A 23,210-nucleotide genomic window follows, 5' to 3' on the forward strand; every position below is an offset into this window, starting at 1 on the left:
ATGTATACAATTTATTGTCCTCAAATTATTCATCTAATGAAACAGTTACTGTAACAAGTGGGAAAATGTGTGTCATATCTCTGTTCTTTACTATATTTATTTCATAAGTGGAATACATTGCGTAGTTTAGCATAAATATACAATTTAACAATGATGCTTAACACGTTCTGATTCCTTGCATGCCAGTTTTCAGGAATGTTAGTGTGTGTAATGTAGGCTTCTAGTGTCTGGTACTGTTATATATATATATATATATATATATATATATATATATATATATATATATATATATATATATATATATATATATATATATGTTATAATACATATCTGCCTTTCTGTAGGGAAGATGTCTTGCTGATAATGTAAATTGGATAGGCATGACAATTTCTGCAACATCGTAGCTAGAATTATTTTATTGCATGGAGAAATACACTGTACTTATGGTGTGTACAATATATTATAATTGAAAACTTTCTTAAAAGAGTGAAGGTTGAGAGTGCATTTCAAAGTATTTCCAGTAAAATTATACTTTTTTAACCAAATACTCTTCAAAAATGCCACAATAATTAGTAAATTTGGAATTTAATAGTTCTCCACTTCCATATAATTCTCCTTCATTTACCATTGCCCCACCTGACTTATGCTGCCCATCCAACTTTAACTTTGAATCCTTAAATTTGCACACACAAAAATGCCAATTACAAAATAAAGGGCAGGAATATTACATAGTCCCATTTATATTTAAGAGATACATTTCCAGTAAGCTATTGAATAGCTTGCTACGAAAAAGAATCTTGTGTGTATTAATTTCTAAACAATATAGTTAATATGATTAAATATCCAAACCTGTAAGCAATCCTGTTCTGCATACCTCTCCATACCTTTGCAGGCCCCTTTACCTCCGTCTCAAAACTCTCTACCCTTTCCACATACTTATATAACCATACAAGATCCAAAACCAGCTTATCACACACAAAACCTTGTCAGTCATTCCACTCTTTTTATTCCTATGGACATTCTTCTAGTTGACCAACACATCATACTGTGAGAAAACCTTCTTCAGTGTTCATGTGGCTTCATGGATTTTTAAAGCAGAAGGGACAAACTAGTCTGACCCCTTTATATATCACAGGCCATAGAATTTCACCCAGTTACCTACCCTAGCATTGAATCCAATAACTTGTATGCCCTGGGATTATGCCTCTTTGGAAATCTTGACTACATATTTAGACTGACTGCTCACAAAATGTCATGGGGATTTGGATGCCCAGTTTCCACTAATCTTAATGAGATTTGGCTGTCCATATCCCTTAGGGAGTGTGGACAATCTGTCTTAATATGTAAAATCAGCAGTGTGTTCTCAACAGCATATTTCGTTGTAGGACAAAACCAGGGGGCAAAGTTAAGTTTGAATGGGTTAAGTTTGCATGGGGCAGTAAGGAGCAGGCTGGTTCCCTTACCTGTACATCTTGCAGGTCTTTTAACAAGTATAGAATTTTTGTCAGGAGAGCGCAGTTTGGGGTAGGAGGGAGCCTTGGCTGGACTCCATTTAAGCACTCTTTCAACCTGAACTCTTCAACTATATTTTTGTTGTTTGTTCGTGATTTTCCCTGTTTTCTTAATGGGCACCAAAAATGTAAATTGGATTAGCACATAGGGAGAGGAGGTGAGAAAAGCCATGCTCCAACAGACAGGGTCTCTTAAGAGATCCCACTCAAACCCGGCTCCTCTTCTGCAGATTTCAGCAAGTCCATGGAAGGTGTATGTGCAGAGGGGAGTGATATCAGGGCAGGGTATGAAGGGGTGTGGAGAAGAGGGGGAAGCTTTTATCATATAAGCAGCTCTAGGCATTTACCTTATTCTAGATATTTAACCTGTTTAAGACTCCACTTTTCCATCCATCCACGGATGCATGCCTTCCCCAATCCCCTGCACCCACCTTCCGTAACTCCACCTCTCCAAAGTCTGCTATCCTCTGCCCCCACCTCTATGTCCTCTGCCTCTTAGAGTGCCGTAGTATCGCCCTTCCACTCCCCAAGCTCCTCCCCAGGTTCTTTGCACTCCGATCGATACCTCCTCAAGGTCTCTGCACCTGTATTGGTGCCTTCCCTTGCGCACACATTCTTTGTGCATCCCCCGTCACGTCCAACCTCATTCCATGCCTTTTTCCCCTGCCCTACTCCCCTTCAGTCATCCCCTCCATATTCTGCCAATCCGTTTCCCCCTACTTTTACTCCTGAGGGAATTCAGTGCTCCAAAATTAAAAATTCTGCACCAAAAAGTTAATTAAATTCTGCACACAATATTTGAAAATTCTGCAAATTGTATTTGTCAAAATAACACTACATAATCACGCCAGTTTCAATTATTTTGGTAATTTATTTCAAAATACCTGTCAGCAAGTATATCTGTAACAATACAGACACACACACAATAATTCCCCAGGAGTAGAGAGTTAAAGAAACCCCTATGAAAACCCAGTTCCTGTTTCTCTTCCCCCTCCCCCTCCAGGGCCCAGCCGGGGGGCCAGACACTCACACCTCATTCCCCCCAGAGCCCAGCCCTGCCCCCTCAGCAAAGACATTCTCACCTCCTTCCTCGCCAGAGCCTAGCTGCGTGCCCGTCCCTCCCCCCCAGCCCAGACACTCTCACCCTGTACCCCCAGAGCCCAAGTATCCAGAGGGAGAAACAGCCTGATGTTGGGTCCCAGGCTTGCACGGAGTTTCCTGCGTGCCAAGTCCTTTCTTCAGGACGTGCTGGGAACTGCAGCTGCTAGGAACCCTCCAGTTCCCTCCCACTTCCCCCTAGCCTTGTCTTCTATTTGCAAGCTGCACTCTGCCGGGTCCAGCGGCCTCTAGTGATGGCCAACATCTCTGCAGCTCATTGGGGGGGGGGGGAAGAAGGAAATTTTGCACGTACACCATTTTCTGCAAAATTCTGCATTGTGCAATGGCACAGAATTCCCACAGGAGTACAACTTTTTGCCCCCCTCCTGCCTAGTACGTGGTCATTCAAAAAGCAGAGAAGATACCTACCTGCAATCCTACTGTGTGATCCCCACCCAATCCATGTCTCTTCTGGTCCTTTGCCTCAGCTCTATATCTGATTCTTTCTCCTCCGCATTTCTCCCCAGTCCCCTATCCCCCACATATTCCCTTTCCCCACACACTCACACATTAATTTAGGGAACTTCTGACTAAGTGAACTGTGGGGAAGTTTCCATAACCAAGCTGCTTTCAAAACTTTTATTTGGAAAAAAAACAAAAAACCCTCAAAATTCATAATTTGCAGATAATGATAATTGTATCTCACATGTAAGCTTCTGGAATAGGTGCCACCAAAATGAATTCAATTTTCTTGCACAATAATTGTTTTAGCTCCCTGTATGTAGTGGCTTAGAAACCACTCATAGTTGGGCAAAACATTTTAATACACCTTTATTTTCCAAATTCCTTTTCTGAATTTTACTAAATTTCTGTGAAAATCTCTATACTCAAGTTCAAGAGGCTGGATGCCAGATTTCGTGGGATCACTTTCTTTTTTGGGGTCATTAGGGGATAATAAAAACTGGGATTATGATGGGATGCTGGCTTCAACATTTACCACAGAGCAGCAGCAGCAGCCACTCTTCAATAATTTATGCTATGGAAACAATTATGCCATTTTGTGGGTTCAGCTTAGTGATAGCTATAAGTGTAGTTTATATGAGGATCTGGAATTTCATACACTAGATTAGGAAATATGTAATGGGTTTTATGGGTATGTTTGTGCATGCATCAGTTTGAATGTGCTTCAGAGGAGATTTTCAAAAGCACCCAGCGTCTCTCTCTGTTCCCGCTGAAGTCAAAAGGAATTTTACCACTGACTTTGGGTAGATCAGAGTTATAGTAATGCTTAGCACTCTAGAAAATCTCACCATATATATTTGATACTGGGCAGTGTGATAACACTATCACTTGACTGATGCTTGCTATTTTAGTGTAGAATTCTTGTCTTTCATTTTTAAGGTGGGTTTTTTTCTTCCTTATGATTTTTTTTTTTTAAGAAAAAAGAAATAAGGTCCTTTTTCAGCAAAGCTCTTAAACATGTCCTTTGTGCATAAGTCCAATTGAAGTCACTGGTTCTTAAACACATGCTTAAGTGATTTGCTGAATTGTGAGCTGAGAGAGCTTGGCGTGAAAGACAGAGTTGAGTGTGAACTTTCCAAAACAACTGACAGTCTGAAAAGATCCTTACTGTAGAAGGATTTTCCCCCTTATTTTAAGAAGAATTCTTTTTTAGATCTATCAGAATATTGCATATACAGTATAGTCAAAATATCACCTATATATGTCATTTCATATAGGGGTGAGTGAATGTGTGTAATATAGTCTGTATATTCATACAGACACAAATATAAATATATAGATTACTGCTGCAGAGGAGTACAATATTGACTTATTTTCTGTTCTCCATGAAAGTACAGTAAAGTATAGCTTTATTTTTACTTCTGGGACACACCCACACATATAGCCAAGCAGCAATATGTGTATGTCTCTCAGTCACTAATCTAAAAGAAAGCCAGCTAGCAGAAACCAGATATTTTACCAGTGTTCCTTTACTTGGGCTAAACCTTCCAAACCCACAACATTAAAGCAATAATTTTAAACTTCCTTCAAACTTGAAACCACCCCATCTGTGTTTTGGTTTTATATTGTACATACAGCACACACACTCCAGTAGTGTAAACAGAGCTGCTGTTTATCTAACATGTTATTTTCTAATTTAAAATCTAAATTACCATTAAAAAAGATATGTTCTTGATTGAATGTCTTGTCTTAAGCACAAGATAGCTCAGTAGTATATATTAGAGGATCCCTGCAATAGGCTGTCACTGACAAAACAATGCAGAATTGAATATAATTAAGGCTCTGATTTAGTCATGGAAGTCACGGAATCCATGACTTCCAAAGACCTCCATGATTTCAGCGAGTGCTGGCTGGGAGCTGCAGGTACCCCGCAGCTCCTGGTCGCCACGGTCAGCAAGGGGGACTCCCGCCGCTCCCCTATACCCCACCTTCCCCGCGGACATCAGGGGGAATCCCCACTGCTCCCGGCCGCTGAGGGCGGCAGAGGGACCTCCACCACTCCCGGCCACCGCAGGCGGCATGGGGTACCCGGCAGCAAGGGGGATCCCCGCTGCTCCCATCCACTGCGGACAGCAGGGGAGACCCCCGCCGGCAAGAGGGACCCCCGCTGCTCCCGGCCACTGTGGGCAGCAGGGGGGATCCCTAGACCTCCCAGCCGCTGCAGGAGGCGGGGGGAACTGCCAGCAGAGGGGGAGCCCGGAGCTCCCAACCTCTTCCCCCTGCCCCCCGGTTGCCCAGGCTACTCATTTTGTCATGGAGATTCTCAGTAACAGTCAAGGACAGGTCACAGGCTTCCGTGAATTTTTCATTATTGCCCATGACCTGTCCATGATCTTTATTAAAAATACCCGTGACAAAAACTTAGGCTTAAATATAATTATTTTTTTTGAGTAGCTGTTTTTTCTTCTTCTTTCCTTCTCTCTCATTTTTTCTTCCTTTTTTTCTATTTATGCAAAGATAAACTAGGTTCTGATTATGAGACTTTCATATTTTATGTGCAGGGTTTTTTTTAAAAAATGCATTTTTTTTATAAACTCATGTTTTGAACTGTTTCAAGACAGGTGTAAGTATTGTACTTTGTCAGTCCTGTAGCCTATAGAGAAGTCATGTTTTATGTAGTGTGAGGCTAATGCTGGAGATCTGTGTAAGTGAAATAATAATTTACTTTTAAAATGTCTGAGAAAAGGTAGATCCCTAAGTTGAGGGTTTGAGATGTGATATGAGAAAAGGTTTCCTTGTATTAATAAATTGATCTTTGTTAGCATACAGACAGACCTTTTCCCTTTTTATGGATAAGAATCAGCATCAAAAGATCTTGAATTTACAACAGTTAATTTCCCTTTCTTTTTTTCCAGAATTGAAAGAGTGATAGATAACAACACTACAGTAAAAATGGTTCCCATCAAGATAGTTCATTCTGAGAGCAATGCAGAGAAGGAAAGTCGCCAGAACCTCGTGAGCACCATGGAGCCTCCTGCCTTACCTAGTGGTTTGGAGAAGGACCAGATTAAAACACTCAGTACTTCTGAGCAATCCTACTCACGTTTCTGTGCTTACACAAGGCAGGGTGTAGAACCAGAGCCTGAGAGCAAAACCAGACTCCCTGACCCACAATCAGCCGAAGCACTTGGGAACAACTTGAAGGACACTGATGCCTCCATCCCTGTAATCGGCTACGTGAAGGCCAAAGAAAAGACCTTTGAAGACTGGAAGTCTGAGGAACTAGCCAGAGAGATTGTGGGAAAAGATAAATCTCTAGCAGATATTTTGGATCCTAATGTGAAAATAAAAACTACGATGGATCTGATGGTGGGAATCTTCCCTAAAGACGAACACCTCTTAGAAGAAGCTCAACAACGCAGAAAGCTCCTACCAAAAGTTCCTTCTCCAAAAATTGCAGAGGAAAAGTGAGTAAAGTGTTTCCACAATCCAGTGACCTTTCCCTTGTTGCTGTCCAACTTTGTATTTTTCCCTAAACATTTAAGGATCCTTCTTCATATTGTTCATTTTTAGGTATTCCCATTAAAATGGCATTTTTGGCAGTGTTATTTATTGACCAGATCAATAATCACAGGAGCAAAAATTAGAGTCCTATTGCAAAGAACATATATATGTTAAGCTCTGTACAAGTTAGTTATGGTGTAATATATTTATTACATTACACCACAACCAAACTGGGAAAAGCTAAACAATCACATAAGGGAGTTTGGGAAGGAACAATTAGAATTCTATCATGAGACAATTCTCAAAGACTTTAGAAATTTCACTAAGACCATCCAGTGTGATGAGGTCCAGACAGGGAAAGGAGCAACGTTTTAGTATTTATAATATCAAGACGGCTTACAAAGAAAACTTAAAATGAACATAGATAATATAACCTGGATCAAAGTAACCTGTTATTACCTAGTTGAGAATGGGAACAGAACAGTAAAATATAACAAAAAAGCAGTTGAATCATACAGATCTTTGATCTCTGAGTGTTGGTGCAATTTCAGATACAATTTTGTCCTGAAGTTCGATGAGCAACCTTATATTGTGTAATGCCCTGAATTTGGTAGCCTGAAGCGTGGTTATAATCAATACGCTATGGGAACTTTTAAAAACCGTTTCTAGGTGTTCTCACAGATAATGGCACTGAGGTTATCGTAGTGCTTTTTAAAGTGGAACTTGAAGGCTGTTGCATCAAAATTTCTGCCTGTGTGAGACAAACTTGGTTTAGGTTTCTCTCACATTAATGGTGAAGGCTTCTCTATACCAAGGTTTTTTTTGTTTGCTAGTGGACAGATGCTGACATCGCAAAATTTTTCATCACAGTTGATATTTACTGGAATCCTGTGAGCAATCTCATCAGAGACATATTCCTAATCTCAAAGGCAGGGCCCTCCAGGTTGAAGACTCAATACTGGATGGGGTTATGGAGAAGCTTGCACTGTCACTGTCCTTGTTATAGCTGGTCTCTGGATCTAGGGAAGCAGTCTTTTTCTAGAACTGTTAACAATCATGCACACTCAGGAACACAGGCATTGCCATACTGGATCAAAGCAGTGGTTCTCAACCTCTTTACCATTGTGGGCCACATATGCAGTTCTCTGGGTTGTGTGCCACATCCACACAATACTACCTGTATGGCCTTGAGGATGTCACATGGGCCGAATCTGTGTCCTGATCAGGCCGCAAGCAGCCCGCAGGTTGAGAACCACTGATCTAATCCAATATTCTACCTCCAACAGTGACCAGCACCAAGCACTACAGAGGAAGATGCAAAAAAGCCTGTAATAAATAAATGTGGGATAATCTGCCCTCGGAGAAAGTTTTTGCCTGACCTCCAATAGTTAGAGGCCACTCTATGCCCAGAAGCATGAAGGTTTATATCCCTTCTAAATGTCTTGGTTTTGTTTTACTATTATAATATTGGGTATTCTTCTTACTTATGTAAAAGCAGGATTCAAAAAAGAATCAGACAAATTCCATTGAATTAATTTGGAGCTGGAGATAGTCATGCTTGCATAACAGTGTGCCAGTCAAGAGATGGGGGAGTTCAGACAGAAAATAGAGAAGAAAAGGATTTTAAATTTATGTTTCTTAAAGCACTGCCTTGACCAGTTATGAATTTTAATCATGTCATTAACAGTGTCCTAATTCTTTCACTTTAAAAATGTTTACTAAATGCATTTTGAAAATTCAGTATTGCTTCATCCGCTGTGGTATTTTTGGTATTGTTGATCATTGCTAATATTTCTGATTTTATTACTCTGCTTCCTGAGTCTCTTAAAATCCCCATAAAGACCACTTTTCAACTAATCAAGAGAGTGTTGCATAAAGTAATAGGATCTTTAAGGTTCATAATGGAAAAAATGAAATGTGGTCTGCTGCATTTTCACCAGAAGATGTGTTTTGAGGATTATGGAATCACTAACCAGTGAGAGTACAGATGTAGACAAAACCATTGCCTTCATACCAATGCCTGTTTAATCAAGAATAGTAAATAATGATTTAATCACTGTTACAAAGTGCAATTAAAAGACAGACTGTGAATAATTGCTTCCAGCTGGAGGCTTTGCTAGTTCCTTTTAATTGCCTAAGTTGATAACTAGCTTTTGTGACTTCCAGTGTGGCAATATTTCCTCCAACATTTGACCCTGCATTGTTGCCATAGTTATCATCTTTCCATTAAACAGTCCATTTACTTGGCAAAATGATGGGTTTGAAAGACTGTTCTCTCTTTTCAGTGCTCAGGATGTCAGGCAGTTAATTAAAGTTATGACTGTTTTTTTTACCAGGAAAGAGGAGCAGGGCATGCCTTCTGCCATCTCCTTGACAACCAATTCCACTTACTACAGCACATCTGCACCAAAAGCAGAATTGCTGATTAAAATGAAGGACATGCAGGAGCAGCAGCAACAGCAGCAGCAGAGCGAAGAGGATTCTGAAGATGAGCTTGATCATGACTTGTCAGAGAAGAAGGTAACACAGTTTTGCCCTTTGAAATATTTAATAGGATTTTCAAACCTGGATGCCTCAAATTAAGCTCCTAAATTCACAGGTAAGCATCTAAATAAGAGGCCTGGTTTTAAGCCAGTGGGATTTCCTGGGTGCTCAGCAGTTTTGAAAGATCAAGTCACTTATTTTTGTGTCTAGCTCTGGACCGAGGAACCTAACTTTAGACAAACGGGCATATTTTTAAAATCTTTGTGTGTATGTTTTTGTCTTTTTCTGTAGAACCTTTCCACCTGAGAGTATCTGTGTGTAAGAGAAGTGTGCTTTCAGAAAGAGTTGCTGAGCACCCACAAATCCCACTGGACTCAGTGGGCCCTTGGATTTCTCTAGGCTTTTGAAAATTAGGCCATCTGTCTTCTGTCAATTTTTTGTTATTGCTCATGAAAGCAAGAGCCTGCTAACATTGACTGGAGCTAGATAGGCAGTTTGGTGGGTGCTCAGCTCACACCATTAACCACAATCCCCTACACACACACACATCCCTGTGGCACCTTAGGGCTTGTCTACACTTACATTTGATAGCGCTCTAACTTGCTGGCTCAGAGGTGTGAAAAATCATCCCCCTGAGCACGGCAAGTCAGAGCGCTTTAAAGCGCTAGTGTAGACAGGCTCCGAGCGCCGGGAGCCACTCTCCCAGCTCTCGGAGCTTATCCCCTCGTGGAGGTGGATTACCAGGAGCGCTGGGAGAGCTCGCTCACGCGCGACCACACTCGCACTTCAAAGCGCTGCTGTGGGAGCATTCCTATGGCAGCGCTTCGAAGTTTCCAGTGTAGACATACCCTTAGTCTTGACCTGCATAGTATTCCAGTGCTGAGAATCTGTGTGAAGTGGTGATTTTGTGATGGTTGTACAGTGTGTGTCGTCTTAGTTAGATTGAAAGCACCAGATTCTATTCATTTGTGATTTGGCACGAATAGATTTTAGCCTTGCTTCCCAGTCATGAGAAACTGGGGGAAATCATCTGTTGTGCTATTCAGCCATCTGTTTCTGTGTTAAGTGGTCTAGTTTTAACTATATTTACTTAAAACAGCAATACCAGGGACGAAGCAGCCTTCAGTTCCGGGATATCTTCTTTAGTGAACGTAAACTGTCACGATCAACCTCCAGTGTTCGTTTAGTAATCAAAACCGGTAGGAATGACCTTCAATTGAATAAAAGGGAAATTGTTTTTAAAAACTGTTCATATATGCTAAGGATTCCATTGCAGTTTGAAGCAATTTACTAGACTAGAGAAGAGCATTAATTATTCTTGCTTCGTTTTATGTGGTCCTTGTAATGCCAATAATTGTTTGTTTTGTTTTCATTGATTTAGACAGAAAAATTGTTAGGTCATGTTGAATGACAAAAAAAGTGCACAAGTTAGAAATTGAGAATGACAATTCACAAGCGTCTAAGTCAAAATGTTCTTTATTTGTGGTGGTGTCTGTTTACATGAAAAACATATTTCTCTTCATCGCTTCCCCCACACCACTAAACACAGATTATACAAGCTGAGAAGTATGTCCATGTATAGCGGTACTAGACACCCTCCCTCTCTCATGTCTGTGATATACACATTCCTGTTTACTCACCCATCTGCTCCTTTGCATGCAGTGGAATGTGAGCTCTCAATCCAGCAGGCTTTCATCTTAGATCTCGTCATGCCAGTGTATGCAAATCACAGTAAATGGGTCAAGCCATCCTTATAAAACTGCCAAGATCTATAACATGGTCCAATTTCACATAACTGCCAGCTGCTGAAAAAAGAGCCTTGGGGCCTGAAAGCTTGATTGTCATTTATTTGTCAGTCTACTAAAAGAGACACTGTATGCTTTGAACCTGTTTGTTACTTCATTGAAACTCACCAGTTCTGTTACGAGAAATCGTGGTTTTAGTCCAATCTGGAATTCACAGTGGGTTTTCCAGGACCAGTTTACACCTGCCATTCTCTGTTTTGCATATACTTGCTGTTCTCTTATTTATTTTAAAATAATAAAATGTTGATGAACACTCAGGATGGGTGTGGGGATTTTATGCAGAGAAATTGCGCATGTCTATTACAAATAATTAGAGACAATCTCCCTAATAAGTGAAATGTTGTGGTCACATAAAGCAATATGTTTATTGAGGAACAATATGCTTGGCACAAATATAATACAAATGGATTTGAACTGATGTAGGAAGGCAATAAAAGGGACCTTGAAGTTATATTGGGTTTGAAAAATCTGCTTGTGGCGAGTGGGAGGTTTTATAGTCTTTTCAGACATGAATCTAGTGTGAAATGAGGCAGAGAACTGAGTGTAAACCCACAAGTGTAAAACCAGTGCAGTGCTGTCTTCCCAAGCCTGCAGAGAGAGAGTACAATCTCCTCTGCTGCTGCTGATAGCTTTGCTTTGGTAAGCTGCTGCTGAGTGAAATTAACAAGGGTGCAGTCCGTTTCTCTGCTACTATTCAAAGTAACAAGGATTCCGGAAAATCAGGTCCATGTGGTCTGGTCTACACTAATAAACTTGGCAGCTACAGTTCACCCCCATCCCATTTCAAAACTGTAATTGATGTCAGGAAGACATTATGGCTCAGTGGATTACTAATGGGATATGTAGTTTTTAATCTGTTTTGTAGGTCCCATATTCATATTTAGCAAAGGTCAGTAGTGAGTTCAAAATCATCTTCCTCTGGTGGTTTGTGTGGAAAGAGTTAATCATCTCAATTCAGTTCCCAATGAATGTGTCCACATCAAAATTGATGTGTCTACTGACAGTCTTAGAAGAAAGGTTATGTGCATGTATACTGATCTACCTTCCTCACATTTAAGGTGGTCCTTCCATGACTAGTTTTAGGCATATTAGGAGGGCAATATAGCACAGAGCATGACTATATTTAATCATGCATCTTGTAATAAAATAGTAGGATTATTAAATTGCATGGCATCCTAGGAAATAGGTCTACAGCAGCCTGACCCAGTTAATCCAAATCAAACTTCATTTGCATTTAGGAGGGAACAAAAAATCAAATCCTTCCGATTAATCCGTTAGTAGAGCATGCATCTGTAAAACTGCTTGCTACCTTAATCTTTTGGACACCCAGACAAACAGATAACCCCGATACAGATTAACCTGGCCTGAGAATATTAAATCAAAACAAGATAGAGCCTGCCCTGATAATCCATATGTTTGATTTCAGAAGTACTCTTTGTTAGGTTTTAAGCTACAGTTGGCCTCTGTTAGGGTGGCTGAGTTTTGGGGGTTCCCAAAACAAACTGTCAGTGCTTACTCTGTGTAACTCTGCAGATGGCTATACCTTCCTGTGTATAGTGTAAGGGTCAGTAACATATTCCTGGGAAACAGGGATGGGTTTCTGTTTAATTGTACGTATTCAATTGGTTGGTTGAAATCAGAGTTCCCAACGAGTGTGCCACGAAATCAAGAAACTTAAAAGAAAAACAAACATGTTAAGTGGTATTGCAAAATAATTACCATCTCAGACAATGTAGCCTGCATTAGAAATCGACACTAACAGGTGAAAAATTATTAATATTTACAGAAAGATGAGGCATGCTGTTGTCCTTTACAGGCATATAAGACCCCGGCCCAAAGGATGAATTTTTTTAGGGAGGCAGCATGGTAACAGCAGAGAACACAGTCGGGAGACTGGGGCTCTGGTTCTGCTCTGACAGTGACTCACTGCATGACCGGGGCAAGTCTGTTTCCCTCTCTATCAAATGGAAATAATACTTATCTCACCAGGATGTTAGGGGCCTTGTTTTTGGGGGTACTCTGAGACCTTTTGATGGAAGGTGCTGTAGAAGTACTAATTATTTGAGCCCTGTGTTTTTCACAAATACAAAATAGCATGAAATAAAGGGGGGGGAATATAAAAAATAACATAAAACGAAAAACTCACCCAACAGCAGTGGCTCCTGCAGCCGTTGTTCCGCAGGGTTGGTGCCCGGCTTCCCACCCCGGGCATTGCTACCTGGCAGATGGAAATGCAGCACCACCCCACATGATGACAGAGTTGCAGCTGGGCCAAACTTGAGTAGCGCTGCAACTCTATGCGCTAGGTCACAACTCTTGGAGCAGGGAGCTGGGCCCAGCCTGGCAGGAAGTAAAAGATCCCAACAGCGTAGTAGGCCATGTGTTAGTATTAACCTGCCATGTGGAAGACCTAGCTTTTTATGCCCATATTTTGCTTAGCACCATTAGCCTCCACCCCAAGAACAGTTATGCTTGAGAGTGCTGTGGGGATAGTCTTTGAGGAGGAGAGAGTACTTTTGTTACTCAGTAATCGGCTTTTGGAATTGGAAGCTGATCTAAGGAATAGCAGTAGTGAGCTCCAAAGGACATCTTGTCTTCTGCCATGGTGGTGAATTGCCAAAGGGTGAGCTCTTATAACGTAGACCTAGGTCTATCAAAAGTTTGTGTCCTGATTTTTTTTGAATCCAGAACACTACCAAGGCCTAGATGAACATCATATGTCTGTAATGTGCATACCTTTCAACCTGCCATGCCCCAGATGTGGGTTGCATTGTGTGACAGGGACTCATAAAAATTCATGCAGTGATGCTGGTATTTATTCCTTAATAATAATTTTGTGATTCATTGTTTCTTGTGTAAACAACTTTCTACATAAAAGTGAGGGGAGACTAGATTTCTGTGGGATGCAGATAACTTTGGGACTTAAATGAGTGACACCCTCAACGTGTGAGACATGAAGAATTCTTGTAACGCGTAGCATGATGACGAGGACAAAAGAATTGGGGCCAGGAATCAGCTGTGAACACCTGTACCTCCTTGCTCTCTGGCCAGCTGACCATATGTCTTAAGTGAAGTGTTCTACTCCTTGGACTGACATTTGATTGGCTTCTCAGCTCCACGGTGGGCAGAGTCGCAGATTTGCCCTTAATCTATCACAAAGGAGTGTCTATAACAGGATTGGGGAGGAAATGGAGAGAATCCTGGGAGCCCAGTGAGTGACAAAGAACAAATTCATTTCTTCTCCCCCTTTCCCTGGTGGAGAAAAAACAAGATAGAGTAACTTTGATTTCTTGCCATGTGAAGTAATTCTCCTGGAGCTTGAAAGCCTTTTTTAGCAATGAAATGTAAGATACTGTGCTTGCAAAAAACTTTATCTGTAGACTTGAATTCTCTAGTTGGACAACAGTCACAGCCATAATCACAGTTTCCCTTGCAGTCATAAACACACAGACCACTGCTAATCAGAATCAATGGCTGGTGTTTCTTTGGGGGTTTGCCATGTAACAAAGCAAATTAAGGACATGATCCATCTTCTCAGTCAGTGAGAGTGTTGCCGATGACCTCAATGAGAGGAAGATTGAGGCCTAAGAATCTACAGTAGAGGGGTCCTGTTTTGTTTTGGGCTTTGTAAACTGATATATTCTAGGAGGGGAGGGGAGGGTAGCCTGATGCTGAAGTTTGGGGTAGTTTACCATTGCTACTTTTCCGCAGAGAACCATGTGTGACTTTTTTGCCTGAGCTATTGGACCAGAATGCAGGGAGGGAAGTCTCTGTTTCCATCTCTGCTGGGTCAAGTGTATCTAATAAATTCTTGCTCCCCTTTTGTTGTCCACAGCAAAAACTCATTGACAGCATCAGTAGGAAGCTGCAGGTGCTGCGCGAAGCTCGGGAGACGCTCCTGGAAGACATCCAAGCAAACAATGCACTCGGAGATGAGGTGGAGGCTATTGTGAAAGAGGTCTGCAAACCTAATGAGTTTGACAAGTTCAGGATGTTCATTGGGGACCTGGACAAAGTGGTCAACCTGCTGCTGTCACTGTCAGGTCGACTGGCCAGGGTGGAAAATGCCCTGAATAACTTGGATGAAAATGCCTCTCCTGAGGAACGGGTAAGGCAGGTTGCTAAAGGGCAATAGTATTATTTTGGTATTTAAGGAACCAGCGTGGTAGGCTTTTTTTATTTGAACACCAGGTGGGCAAGAGAGTGGAGGGGAGAAAACTGCTGTGTTGATAATTCACATCAGGATGCTTTCATTAGATCTCATTAATACTCTTAACCTTGCCTTGCTTTCACTCAGAATACACCCACTACAAGTGGCTTGGCCCTGAAGAATGCATGACACTTTGTGCCCAGGTTTAGGAGAGCAGGTTGTTTAAAAGCACTGACATGCCTTTCTTTCTGAAACACTAAAAGACAAGTGCCTTGATGAAAGATGATGAGCAGAGGAGCCTCCTGTTTCTTTAACAAAGAAAAGAAAAAATAAGTGGGGGAGAACAAACTAAAAGTAATTGTCTGACTCAGCAATTTGGGATGCTTAAAAATGAACAGATTGTATTTGAGTTCCAGTCCATACACACTGTCGACAGTGTACTATTATTAATTTTAAAAAACCAATGAGGAGTCCTTGTGGCACCTTAGAGACTAACAAAATTATTTGGGCATAAGCTTTTGTGGCCACGAAAGCTTATGCCCAAATAAATTGGTTAGTCTTTAAGGTGCCACAAGGACTCCTCGTTGTTTTTGCTGATACAGACTAATATGACTACCACTCTGAGACCTATTATTAATTTGTATTATGGCAGAACCAAGGACCCTAGTCAGTGATTGGGACCCATTACATTAGATACTGTACAGACATGTAACAAAGACAATGGTTCCTGCTTTAGAGAACTGACAGGATGCAGTACTGGACAAAAAGTAGAGAAATGGGGTGGAGCTAGATGGGAACACAGCGTTTTTTAAAAAAAAAAAAAAAAAAAAAAAAAGTTTGACAGAAAAATGGAAGTCATGGCTTCCTATTTACCTGATCAGTGTCAGATGGTAGTGATTTATAGGAATCTCAGCAGAAGTAGGTTTGTAGGAAGGATTTTAAGGACCAGGTATTCATTACTAATCTTTCTATAACAGCAGAGAAATGGAAACTTATTGCTATATAGTATTATCTGGTAGCCACAGTCTTTCCATAGTTAAAACTGAGACTTGCTTCCTTTGCATGTCTGACTTTAGATTCCTGTTTGTTGCATTTTTTTAAAAAAAGCTGAAAAAAGCACCTCTCTGCGTCAGATTTTGCATTGCTGGCCTGTGGCCCCAGTGCAATCTTTTGCCCAACTTGGACACACTTTTTAAAGACCTGGATCTAATAAAGACCTGGATCTAAGGTTTTTAATCATGTTGTGAAAAATCTTTCCTGAAAAGATCTGGACCTGAGGACCAGTTTTTGACGCAGGAAAGGCATGTTTGCAAAGGTGTTCACTGACAATTTAAGACTTTATGAATGGTCCATTGGGCAATGGTGGACTTTAAAAGGGCATGATATGGCTAGGAGATATTTAGGCTTTCATTTAAAAAAAAAAAAAAGTCACTGGCCTTGCAGGGGGTTTTCAAATTGTAAACCAGTTTCTAGGGAGGTTTGCCATTGATTCTGCTCCAAACAGCATTTCTGAGTTCTAGGAAGAATCTGGGAATTGAGTGCATCTTCCCCAGGTGCACACACATACGAGTACTTTGTGGGAGAAGAAAATAATCTTCTCCCACCTCCATGCCCTTGTGAAAAATACCGTGTTACAAAAATGGCTTATGAAATTAGGTGTGCAAGAGTGGTGAAGAGGAGCCAGTATGAGGCTGGTGTCACAGGAGCAGAGTTAGGATTTCATGTCTATTTTAACAGCATTTTCAAGCATTTGTTTCTTGAAATTGAACTTTAATTCTGAAATGTCTTTTGGTTGCATGCTATCCTTAGCACATTTTATAAGAATTTTTACTGTCAAGTTACTCTCAGCATCAAATTAGTCTGAACTTTAATTCCAGCTTCATGGATTATTTTCTATATGCAAATTCTCATGTTGATGTGTATCATTTCCTTTAGTGTTACTGGGACCCCTGCACATTAACATGTAGTTGTATTTTTTTAGCCTTATTGTAATGTAAATCATTTTCTAATACTAAGTACAGACAAAAAGAAAAGGAGTACTAGTGGCATCTTAGAGACTAACCAATTTATTTGATCACAAGCTTTCGTGAGCTACAGCTCACTTCATCGGATGCATTCAGTGGAAAATACAGTGAGGAGATTTATATACACACAGAACATGAAAAAATGGGTGTTATCATACACACTGTAAGGAGAGTGATCACTTAAGATGAGCTATTACCAGCAGGAGAGCGGGGGCGGATGGGGGAGAGAAAACCTTTTGCAGTGATAATCAAGGTGGGCCATTTCCAGCAGTTAACAGGAACGTCCGAGGAACGGGGCGGGGGGTGGGGGTGATACTGTCAAGAGAAAGACTGGCTTTGAACTTCTTAGTAGAATAAGAATCAGTCACTTGATGGTGCAGAGACTCAAAGGAGAATTTACATAGGGAACAAAGCTGAAAATCAGGGTATGTGATTACACATTTTTTGCCTAGATCCATGTGTGTAAACAAAATCTTCATCCTTGTCTCTTCTTCCATGCGCATAGATCTCTTCTGCCTGTTGTTTTGTCCTCCTGCTGATGCTCCAGGTCACCACAGAGAAGCAGCTTTGCTTGGGCATAGCAGTTCATGACAATGCAGGGGATGCTGTCTAGATTCAGTGTGTCTCAGAATAGAAAGTCAGGCAAGATTTCCACAGAGCTGGTTGAGTGATGCATCAGGGTACCAGCAGGACAGACGCATGGACTAGTGAGAAGAGGCTGATCTTTTGAACGGGCTGTGCTTTTGTTTTTGCTTCTCTGCCCCTACTCTTATCCACACCCATTCCCCATGATCATATTCCTTTACTTCTGATTAGAAAAGTGCACATTACAATAAGGAAGAAAACCCTATCAGGTTCATATTGGGTTAGTATGCAGCATAATTAGGGCCCTACCAAATTCATGGTCCATTCTGGTCAATTTCAGTCATAGGGTTTTAAAAATCCTAAATTTCACAGTTTCAGATATTTAACTCTGAAATTTCAGGGTATTGTAAGTGTGGGGGTCCCAACCCAAAACAGGGTCGTGGGGATGGGGCTATTAAAGGGGGTTGCGGTATGGCCACCCTTACTTCTGTGCTGCTGCCTTCAGAGGTGGGCAGTCGGAGAGCAGATGCTGGCTGGGCACCCAGCTCGGAAGGGAGCGCCACTACCACCAGCAGCGCAAAAATAAGGGTAGCAGCACCATACCCATGTTATGCCACCCTCACGTCTGTGCTGCTGCTGGAGGCTGCGAGGCCTTCAGAGCTGGACTCCCAGCCTGCAGCCGGGGAGCTTCCTGCAGCTAGGGGAGGTTCCCGGAGATGGGTCTAACCCCGCCTCGGGAGCAGCCCATGCAGAGGAAGAAGTCCTGGCCCTCCTTAGCTCCTCCAGGACCAGCAGCTGGAGCTCAGCTCTTGGAAGTGAAAGGGGCCTTGGGCTGGCTCTGTGTGTATTGGGGGCAGGGGGTGACCATGGCGCCCCAAGTGGTCACCCACTTGCCCACCCATATGGCCAGCCCTTTCCCTTCCCCAAGGTGATGACACCCCCCGCCCATACCATGCCACCTCCCTTCTGCAGTGCCGCTGGTGGTACTGCTGCCTTCAGAGCTGGGCTCCCAGCCATTAGCCGCCGCTCCCTAGCCACCCACCTCTTGAAATCTGATCTCCTCTACAATAGCCAGATTTCATGGGGGAGATCAGATTTCACGGTCTGTGACGTGTTTTCACGGCTGCAAATTTAGTAGGGCCCTAAGCATAATGAAGAGCTCTCTGTCAACTCTTCTCAACCCCAAGCAGTGTGTTTTCACAGTTTGATGCTCTGGCAGTCATTTGAGAGACCTAATCTGGGTTTAATTCATTGCTGGTTACACATGCAAGTAGATCTTGCAAATAATTTCTGGAAATCAGGATGGCATCCATGTTACTTCATGCTAGTGCTTCCCACAGGCAGCTGTATTTGTTATAATTCTTCCTGTAAACCATTAAGCACTAAGAAAAGGACCTTACTTACCAGTGTTTATAAAACGTATTCCTAAGTGCTTTACTGTCTCTGCAGGTTTAATTCTCTTCTATTAATTCATTTTATCAGATTTATATTTATCAGTGGCAGTTGGGAGATCAAGTTAACCTTTAAGCAGCAGTTTTACAACTTATCTACAAGAACATTGGGTTCACAGAAAATCTGGGTGTGAATGTCCCCCTGCCATAGACTAACTGTCTATGTGGACCCTGCTGACTCATCATACCAGTTTGTTAATGCACTTTGATCTAGTCATCTTTGAAATGGGACTAGATCAAAGCACATTAACGAATTGTTAGTGCATGTCAGCAGGAGCCACATGGACAGTTAGTCCATGGCAGGCTAGTGCGGTGTACATGCGCTCCCTAGCTTGCCACGAACTAATCGTTTGCATAGACAAGTCCTTAGTCCCAGTCCGTCATACACACACCTCTTCATCCTTGTCCCTGCAGATAAAACTGATTTCAAGGTTGACCAGAAGACTGTTTGTCTTGAACTGGTATCTGTAATATGTTTCTCTTTCTCTTAAGCGGACATTGGTAGAGAAGCAGAAGCTGCTGACTCAGCAGCATGAAGATGCGAAAGAACTGAAGGAAAACCTGGACCGACGGGAGCGTATTGTCTTTGACATTTTGGCTAACTATCTAAGCGAAGAGAGCCTAGCAGATTATGAGCACTTTGTAAAGATGAAGTCAGCCCTTATCATTGAGCAGAGAGAGCTGGAGGACAAGATCAAGCTGGGGGAGGAGCAACTCAAGTGTCTGACGGACAGCCTCCAACCTGAAAGGCTCAGATAAGAGGTCAAGGCCCGGACCAAAGACTGGAAAACTGGTGGTTGCGCACAGCTTCCAAGTATGCAAGCGAAAACCCTGACTTGTATCTGTGTCTAGGAGGCGGAGTCAGACAAGAGAAAAATAGCTATTCGAGCAATAATGAGCTTTCTCGTTGTTTGGATAATGTATTTAATTTTTAAAGCCTCTTTTTAATCCCCGACTCTACAGCTGTTCTTCGTCTCTCAACCTAGCCTATAGAAAGTTCTGCAGGTGGCAGAGGAGAGATTCTAAGCTTTGAATGCAGTGTATTGTGAAGTCTGTTGCAATAGTGCATGCAAACAATAATGGTTTTCAAAATAAGATGTTTGATAGTCTTTATTGTCTTCAGAGGCTGTACAAACTGCTGGGAAGCCCAAAAGTAAATGAATAAAGAAGCTCTAATTTTAGGGCTTTTTTTTCTTTTTTTCGGTCCCATCAAGTAGGAGAAGCGTGTGTCATGTGTTTAATATTATGTTCAGGTTGCCAGCACTTTGATCCTGGTACGTCAGATGCTTTTTCTTTGTAACGTATCATATAAGAAAAGTTCTCACTTTCTCCTTTCAGAAAATAATTTCAAAGCCAATCTCAGCTGGCTAGCGGCTGAACCAACTTGAAAATCATTTAAGATTTATGTTACTGAAGTTAAGAACACATGGTTTAGAGAAACATCCTTTTTTCCCCAGTTTTTTATTTATTTTATTTTTTTGGCATGGCATAGAAACAGTTGTGGGCCCATTAATATTGTAGCATTTTTCTTACCAAGTTGTTTGATTTCCAAATGGGACTGAGGTTGCCTTGTTAGTTTGGGTCAGTTCATTTATCAACTAAACTATTTGGAAAATCTATTTGCTGCTTTGGGTTTCCCCCCAGCGCAGCTACCTTGTAGAAAAGAGTCACTAAGTTAACAGGACAAACTGTACTGCTTTTATTTTCCTTCTGTTTGTTCAACAGTTCACCTTTTTTATATAAATGGTTAAATTATACTCAAGCTGACCTATGTAATGCTATTTCTTTCTTCCTTCCCTCACCACCAAATGCACTATAAACACCTAGGCCACGTAAGTACGGCTAAGCCACGTGAGTTCAGTGCAGTATTCAGAGTAACTCTGGTTGTAACTGTGAACATCTGTATGGTTTTTTTTTTTTTTTTACTTCACATGTTGACATATACACTTTAATGATAGGACACTATTTTGTCAGTTCAAGACTACTGGAGGTGATATAGTAACACTGCCGTCCAATAAAACTCTGATAATTTGCATCATGCTAACCCATCTCTTATGATGGCATTAACTGATTTGATCTCCTACAAATACTACAGAATTGCTCTGTGTACACATGTATTATCTCTATGTTAAGATATAGCTTTTAAGGGCAAAGGGAAATCTTAGCTTCATGTATAGACTATTTAAATTATATAAAGGAAGCCCTTTATCTCTGTATTTCAATAACAAACAGATTCTGCAACAAGGAGCTACTTTTAAGGCTGGCGTGGATACCAGCCTGTAGCAAACTCTTTGAACAGTACAAGTGATTAAAGATAAAACAGAATGAGAGAAAATCAGCTCTTTACAACTGTTCTTGCAGTTTTAATATTGACAAAAGGTTCTTTGTCTATTATCAAAATTCTCCTTTTTCAGTGCTTCTCTTGGTCCCTTTTTCCTGATCAGTGAACTGCTTGGATTGCAGGGACTTGGCACAAAAACTTCTCTAAAACCAAGCCCTTCGCAGACAGCTATAAACGTTAAAAGGACAGTTTTGCCTATTATACGATCCTGATTCATGTATCCTGGGCCAGATCTTCAATTGGTGTAAATCAACTCCATCAAAGTCAAATGGGGCTACTGATTTAGTCTACCTGATGTTCTGGCCTTAATTTCTTCTTACAGTTTACCAAACTTAGACTTCTAACAAAATCCCACAAATATTTGCTGCTATGTTAATTGATAGTAGGACCAGTGAGTTTTCTCTTTCGACCCATTCCTTAACCATAAGAAACCCTAAGCTAAATAATTCCCAAATAAATTATGTTTAGCTTTAGTCAAGTAGTGTGCATTGTTTTACCTGTGACTTTTTAAATTTTTTTTACAGATTGTGGTTACTCTGACGTGTATGTGAAAAGTGACTGTGAATAATAATATAATTCCATTGTGTGTACAGTACTTTGATTTAGATCTTTCTGATAAAGATAGCAATACTGAAAGTGCTCTATCTGTTGTCGTTTTCACAAAGCAGTATATATAGTCACCCTGTCCCACTTTCTTCTTTTTAAATTGTGCTCAAAAGCTCTGTTAGTTGGGACCAGAAGATGGCTGTCTCCCAATGTTATATGTAAATCTGTAAATAGCTCTGTTGTTGCTTTAAAAAAAATGGCGGTGCTAATATTTTGCCTTTGGCATCATTAGGTGATGGCTGCTACTTCACCTCATGTCATCTCTCCATTTTAGATCCCTTTGTATAGCGAAAGATTTCTGTCAGGTTTTCCCCGTTGTTTGGATTTTGCAGCCCAGAGTGAAAATGTGTACAGTTTTCTTGCTTGACACTTAACATTTACCTACTGACAAATTGTACTGCTTGACTTTGAGGAAATAAACTGTATATTTCAGTGTACTGAGTTTATCATTAATTTTATGCAGTCAAAATATCAAGACACCTACTCTTTCATTGGATACTCATGTCCACTTTGCTATCTCTCAGATAAGATAAAGCACATAGGGTAGCAGACTAATTACCTGCTGGTCTAAAATCAGAATCGATTTTTTTGTCAAACAAATTATTTTAAATTTAGATTAACTGATCAGTCTCAAGTCCCACATCTCGAACTGAAGGAGTACATAGGTGTGGCATTCCATGTAAGGATATAGATCAATAGGAAAGGTTAGGAAGAAGTGGGTCTGAATGATTTTCATCCCTTCTCTGACTGATCCTTGTTGCGTGTGCTGTTTTTAGGTTTCCACTTTCCTCTATCTTTTTTCTACACCATACAAATAATAATAAAAATTAATAATAAATATTATGAAGGAAGTGCAGAGAGGAAGATACAAGATTTTTCTCTTTAATTAACATGGGCAATTGAGTTGAATTGGTTCATCTTTAAGATATTGTATCATATACAAATGTCAAAGGGGTGAATAAATTAACTTGATTTGTAGTTAGTGGACTACAAAAAGCAGGTATTGGTAACCCTTTTGTGAGCTCTGATTGCTCGTGTAATCCTCAATGGGAAAATGTATGCAGGATATTAAAATTAAGTGGAGGGAAGTTGGGTTTTTTTGTTGGAAGTTTTTTCCCCTGCTGAACACTGCTGTCTTACTATACATCCTTCTTTTTTCTCTTAGCGTTGGTCTCTTGCTCTTTTTTTT

At 40.9% G+C, this 23,210-nt stretch overlaps 1 protein-coding gene across 10 annotated transcripts in view; it reads left to right on the plus strand.

The window, feature by feature from the left end:
- The window catches only part of SHROOM2 (shroom family member 2), a 190,470-nt gene extending 168,012 nt beyond the window's left edge, over nucleotides 1–22,458 (plus strand). For all 10 annotated transcript variants that reach the window (XM_073354553.2, XM_073354580.2, XM_073354589.2 and 7 more), the window contains 4 exons: nucleotides 5,987–6,538; nucleotides 8,912–9,095; nucleotides 14,700–14,972; nucleotides 19,567–22,458. In XM_073354553.2, the coding sequence (XP_073210654.2) occupies nucleotides 5,987–6,538; nucleotides 8,912–9,095; nucleotides 14,700–14,972; nucleotides 19,567–19,833 (1,276 nt within the window). In that variant the 3' untranslated portion in view covers nucleotides 19,834–22,458. The remainder of the gene's footprint in view (nucleotides 1–5,986; nucleotides 6,539–8,911; nucleotides 9,096–14,699; nucleotides 14,973–19,566) is intronic.
- The last annotated feature ends 752 nt before the right edge of the window (nucleotides 22,459–23,210 follow it).

This window comes from Lepidochelys kempii, chromosome 1, assembly GCF_965140285.1.
Source record: "Lepidochelys kempii isolate rLepKem1 chromosome 1, rLepKem1.hap1, whole genome shotgun sequence".
NCBI classification, from domain to species: domain Eukaryota; kingdom Metazoa; phylum Chordata; order Testudines; family Cheloniidae; genus Lepidochelys; species Lepidochelys kempii.